This window comes from Jaculus jaculus, chromosome 23 (genome assembly GCF_020740685.1).
Source record: "Jaculus jaculus isolate mJacJac1 chromosome 23, mJacJac1.mat.Y.cur, whole genome shotgun sequence".
NCBI classification, from domain to species: domain Eukaryota; kingdom Metazoa; phylum Chordata; class Mammalia; order Rodentia; family Dipodidae; genus Jaculus; species Jaculus jaculus.
The window spans coordinates 4,615,598-4,621,597 of NC_059124.1; the positions used below are offsets into that span (position 1 = coordinate 4,615,598).

The 6,000-nt window shown below is 44.1% G+C and overlaps 1 protein-coding gene across 2 annotated transcripts in view; it reads left to right on the forward strand.

The window, feature by feature from the left end:
- The window catches only part of Styk1 (serine/threonine/tyrosine kinase 1), a 40,910-nt gene extending 35,536 nt beyond the window's left edge, over positions 1 to 5,374 (forward strand). For both annotated transcript variants that reach the window (XM_045139718.1, XM_045139719.1), the window contains exons 9-10: positions 740 to 836; positions 3,818 to 5,374. In XM_045139718.1, the coding sequence (XP_044995653.1) occupies positions 740 to 836; positions 3,818 to 4,016 (296 nt within the window). In that variant the 3' untranslated portion in view covers positions 4,017 to 5,374. The remainder of the gene's footprint in view (positions 1 to 739; positions 837 to 3,817) is intronic.
- Positions 5,375 to 6,000: the final 626 nt, after the last annotated feature.

A 6,000-nucleotide genomic window follows, 5' to 3' on the forward strand; every position in this document is an offset into this window, starting at 1 on the left:
TTCCTCCCTTCTTTTCCCACTGTCCCTTTCTGAACTTTTTATTTTTGCTGTCTTCCTCATTTTTCCACCTGAATGAAATAATTCCAAAGGATACTTTCAAGTGCAAAGGAAAATTCCCAGAGTAATGTTATAAAAATATAAAAAAAATGTTTTCTTCAAATGCGTTAATATAGTTAACAAAGAAGCTACATGACCTTCCCATGTTGTGAAGAATGGAAGACACGTCTGATGTCCTGCTTCATCTCATTTTATTGCTTTCCTAAAGACTCAGAATCTTCCACATTAGATTTACCTCCCAAGTACCTGCTTTTCAAAAGTCACCGTTTTCTTTTTTTAATAGCATCCTATCTTTCTTTACTTATTCATTTTACTTTTTATTTTATTTGTTTGAAGAGAGATGGAGAGAGAGAGAATGGACACACCAGGGCCTTTAGCCACTGCAAACGAACTCCAGATGCTTGCACCCCCTTGTGCATCTGGCTTACTTGGGTCTTAGGGTATTGAACCTGGGTCCTTTGGCTTCACAGGCAAGCGCCTTAACCACTAAGCCATTCCTCCAGCCCAAGTCACTGTATTCTTACCTGATCAGCAGGAAGCATTGATGTTGTCCCTAGGATTTTTCCTATGGTGATTTCACAGACAGTTGGCTCAAGTCAATGGAGAGGGGTGTTATTTCAGTTCTTATATTAGAAGCCCGAAAGTTCTCTTTCTACTCTTAATTTTTTTTCCATGTTGGTAGGGGCACCACCATATCCTGAAGTCCCTCCTGCCAGCATCCTGCAGTATCTTCAGAGAAAGAAGATCATGAAGAGACCCAGTAGCTGCACTCAGACCATGTAAGCGACTTTTAAATATTTGCTTTTCTATAATTTTAATCATTATCTTGCTCCCCATCAATCACATTTTTTCACTGTGGCTCATATGACTGTTATCTTTTCTTTTTTAATTTTTTTCTTTATTTTTATTTATTTATTTGAGAGCAACAGACACAGAGAGAGAGAATTGTCATGCCAGGGCCTCCAGCCACAGCAAATGAACTCCAGATGCGTGTGCATCTGGCTAACGTGGGTCCTGGGGAATCAAGCCGTGAACCGGGGTCCTTAGGCTTCACAGGCAAGCGCTTAACCGCTAAGCCATCTCTCCAGCCCTGTTATCTTTTCTTATGTGCATAATACATAGCCTTACAGAAAACATGTAAAGTAAAACACATTGACCCAAATATTGTGTCACTTTTCTTATTGTAACAACATGCTTGACAAATAATGCCAGAAGACAAAAGGACTACATTGGTTCATGGTCTGAGTGCACTGCCTGTTATGGTAGAGAAGGCTGACAGAGCTGCTCAGCCTGTGGCATCTGAGCAGAAAATTTTCTTTTAATTAATTAATTTATTTGAGAGCGACAAACAGAGAAAGGCAGAGAGAGAGAGGGAGAGGGAGAGAATGGGCGCGCCAGGGCCTCCAGCCTCTGCAAACGAACTCCAGACGCGTGCGCCCCCTTGTGCATCTGGCTAACGTGGGTCCTGGGGAATCAAGCCTTGAACCGGGGTCCTTAGGCTTCACAGGCAAGTGCTTAACTGCTAAGCCATCTCTCCAGCCCTGAGCAGAAAATTTGCTCACATGGTTGTGGACCAGTGGGGGGGGGGGCGGAGAACACAGGCTGGAATCAGGGGAGGCTATAACTGTCCAAGATCCACCTCTAGTGACGTATCAGCCAAGCCCACCTTGCAGATTTCTAAAGCCTCCAAAAATCATGTCACAGGCTAGGGACCAGGCAAATTTAAAACCTGAACTTGTGGGCAACATTTCAGATCAAATTATTAAAATATAATGTAAGCATACCTATCATATATTCCTGTATATACATACATACAACCTCACACACAATATCAAGGCAACCACTGAGAACTCTATTGAGAATCTATATTATTTAGAGCCACGTGTGGTGGCGCACACCTTTAATCCAAGCACTTGGGAGGCAGGGTAGGAGGATTGCCTTGAGTTTGAGGCCATCCTGAGACTACATGGTGAATTCCAGGTCAACAAGTACCTATTATTTAGTTCTACAAAAAAGCTTCTAACACAAGTAGACATTATTGAAGATGCAATACCCAATGCAGAATTGCCTCATTTGTCTAAATGGTCACATTCCACCAAGCTCAGTTCAGAGATGTGCATCACAAGGTCTGGGGATGTAGTTCAGGGACAGAGCAGATCCAGGAGCCCTGGGTTCAATGCCAGCACCACACACAGAAGATGTCCACCATACCAGACTTGCTGATTGAGTGTGTACTGTCTCTTATTACTTTACCTCTATAACCTACTAAAAGGAGGAAGGAGGAAGACATTAGAAAGGCAGAGCAATGGACTGGAGGGGTGGCTTAGTGGTTAAGGCACTTGCCTGCAAAGCCAAAGGACCCAGGTTCGATTCCCCAGGACCCACATTAGCCAGATGCACATGGGGTGTGCATGCATCTGGAGTTTGTTCACAGTGGCTGGATGCCCTGGCGTGCCCATTCTCTCTCTCTCTCTCTCCTCCCTCATTCTCTGTCAAATAAATAAATACATAAAATATTTTTGAAAGGCAGAGCATCTGGAGTTCGTTCGCAGTGGCTGGAGGCCCCGGCATGCCCATTCTCTCTCTCTCTCTCTTTCCTCCCTCTCCCTCTTTCTCTGTCAAATAAATAAACAAATATATATATTAGAAAGGCAGAGCAGGGAGAGATGTGGTCAGCAGAAAGTGGTGGTCAGTTAATCCCTCAGTAGAGATAAAATGAAAAGAATCCAAATCACACATTGAATTCCATTATTAATAAACTTTAGAGACTTGTGTCAATGGGAAAAAAATTAAGTTATGTATAAGAGTGTAGCAGAGATTAGATTAACAAAAATTTCGCTTAAGATTTTGTAAACTTTCAGCACCCAAAGGGGCATGTTTCTAGCACTTGTTTTTCCTCCACAATAAGCAATGGCTATATAATGCATGTTTTGGACATTAGATATCTTAGCTGCCTGCAGACATGCATGCATGTACATGCACAGAGCACAGTGCTCGGAGTGGCTAACTCTATAGCTACTGAACAACTGATCCATGTTTCTTATAGGATTTCTGTGTGGCAAGACAGTCCTTGATGCTGGGGGAGACACCTCAGTGACAAAGTGCCTAACCTCACAAACTTGACAAGTAGATGTCTGAAACAACATGGAAATCAGCAGAAAGGGTGTGAAGCAATACAATGGCAAGGATTAAAAATGGCATCTCACTCACAGAGTAAAATAGACACGTTTCAGTTTCAGACCTGATGCCATACTGAGGAGATGATATTAAGCTACTTGTGAAAAGCGTGGGAAAAAAACAGTGTCTGGGCTGGAGAGATGGCTTAGTGGCTAAGCGCTTGCCTGTGAAGCCTAAGGACCCCGGTTCGAGGCTCGATTCCCAAGACCCACGTTATCCAGATGCACAAGGGGCACATGCATCTGGAATTCATCTGCAGTGGCTGGAGGCCCTGGCGCGCCCATTCTCTCTCTCTCTCTCTCTCTCTCTCTCTCTCTCTCTGCCTCTTTCTCTGTCTGTCGCTCTCAAATAAATAAAAATAAACCAAAAATAAAAATAAAAAAGAGTGTCAGTCTCTGGAGGTGCCATGGGCAGGGCACAAAAAGAAGTCTGCAGAATTACTGAGTTTTGTTTGGTCAGTTTTTTGGAGAGTGGTAGGGAAACTCTGATTTTTATGGTGAGGAGACACGTTCCTCATGCACTTGTCCGTTTCTCCTGCTCCCATGTCAGGTATAACATCATGTTTCTCCTGCTCCCATGTCAGGTATAACATCATGAAGTCCTGTTGGCGCTGGAAGGAGGACAGCAGGCCCTTGCCTGGAGAGCTGCGCCTGCGCTTAGAAGCCGCCGCCAGATCCGCCAATGACAAGGCGGTGCTGCAAGTGCCAGAGCTGGTGGTGCCCGAGCTGTACGCGGGTGTGGCTGGCGTCACTGCAGAGAGTCCGTCCTACAGCATTCTCTGAAGACGGACAGAGCCCTACAGCATTCTCTGAAGACGGACAGAGCCCTACAGCATCCTCTGAAGACAGGCAGAGCCCTACAGCATCCTCTGAAGTCGGACAGAGCCCTACAGCATTCCCTGAAGACAGACAGAGCCCTACAGCATTCCCTGAAGACAGACGTCCTCCGCGACAAGAGCCGCACATGAGTGTTCACGTTCACCTGGAACCAGTTTCCGCAGGAGCAGAAGGAATGGGCTGTCTAGTGGACCACGCAGCAAGAGCAACGGCATGGATCCCTTCAACACACATTTCCCCAAGAAATCTGAAATGCTGCTACATGAGGCTCTGGGCACCACATCCCCGAGCTGAGAACTGCTGTCGGTCCCAGTTTGCTCATCCAGTCCTGAAGGCCTGAGTCAAAACAATAGCAAAGGACTACGTCATTCCAAAGGCTTTGCTGGCTCCTCTCACCCCAGGCTAGTTTACTCCTGGAAAACATTTGCATCTAGACTGTTAGAGAAACTGCAATAGCATGAATGACCAGAAACCCAGTATAGGAGTCCATGAGGAAGAAAATCCAGGGTTCTTTTTGCTGAGGAATATAGGTAGGGACCAAGATCTCCTTCCCTTTCAGGAAGATACTGTGCTGCTTTAATGCTGATGGGACATAAAGTTCTTCATCTCCAGCCACTTCATAAACGTTGGAGAGGAATTACAAAGAAAAACCTTGAAGAAAAAAAAAAACCTTGAGTACAGATACCCCACTCTGAGACACTAAAAGTAGTACTTTTAATTAGACCTGGAGGAGGCCTCTCATAAGAACATTTAAGAGATACTGTACCTCAGATTTGTGTCCTAGTGCCGGTGAGGACAGTAAGTCAAAGGAAACAAAGTTAGATTGTGGAAAAAAAAATTCTCTCTGCCGTGTGTGTGTGTGTGTGTGTGTGTGTGTGTGTGTGTGTGTAACAGAAAGGATGGGAACCCAGCAAGAAAGATTAGTAGCTCAGCTGGTCACTAACAGATGTTAGAGAATTTTTATCTGCTATGGGAGAATGGTAGCTTCTAATTTCTAATCACCCATTGAGGTACAGTGAAACAGTTCATTAAATTAATATTTATTGAGTGGAAGTAGACTATCTTTTGGAATACAGTTGTCCCAATCTGCAATAGGAAAAATAAAAAGAAAATTAATGGAAATTAATTTTAATAGGTAAATGAAAGATCCTATGTTGTCTCAAAGGGGTTCTTTATGTGTAAAGTAGGGAAGGCTACCTGCCTCACTAGGCTACTGTGAAGACCAAAGAGAATATTTATTTATACCATATGTGACACATGATATATGTTCAATAAATGTTAATTCCCTTTTCTGCCCTTCCTAACCCAGAACTTTTAAATATGTTTTTTAATTGAAATATTTTTATTTTTATTTATTTAAGAGAGAGAAAGAGGGAGAGGGAGATAGAATGTGTGTCCCAGAGATTCCAGCCACTGCAAACGAACTCCAGATGCATGCACCACCTTGAGCATCTGGCTTATGTGGGTCCTGGGGAATAGAACCAAGGTCCTATTAAGGCAAATGCCTTAACCACTAAGCAGTCTCTCCAGCCCTAATACATTGTTTCTGTTTTTTTGAGGTAGGGTCTCACTCTGGCCCAGGCTGACCTGGAATTCACTATGGAGTCTCAGGGTGGCCTCAAACTCATGGCGATCCTCCTACCTCTGCCTCCCGAGTGACGGGATTAAAGGCGTGCGCCACCACACCTGGCTTTTTCCTTATACATTTTAAGTAAAAATATAATGTAGTAAGAAGAGAACCCTGGCCTGTGACAGTGCAGGATAGGGCTTACCTAAAGATGATGGTTTGGTACAAGTACCACGTGACTAAAATTATCAAATCACTACATGCTTTTCTGCCCCCCAGCACTGGGACTGAACCTCTCATACACAGTAGACAAGTGCTGTGCTGCTGAGCTACATCCCAACGATGGTGCGACGTTTGAGTGAT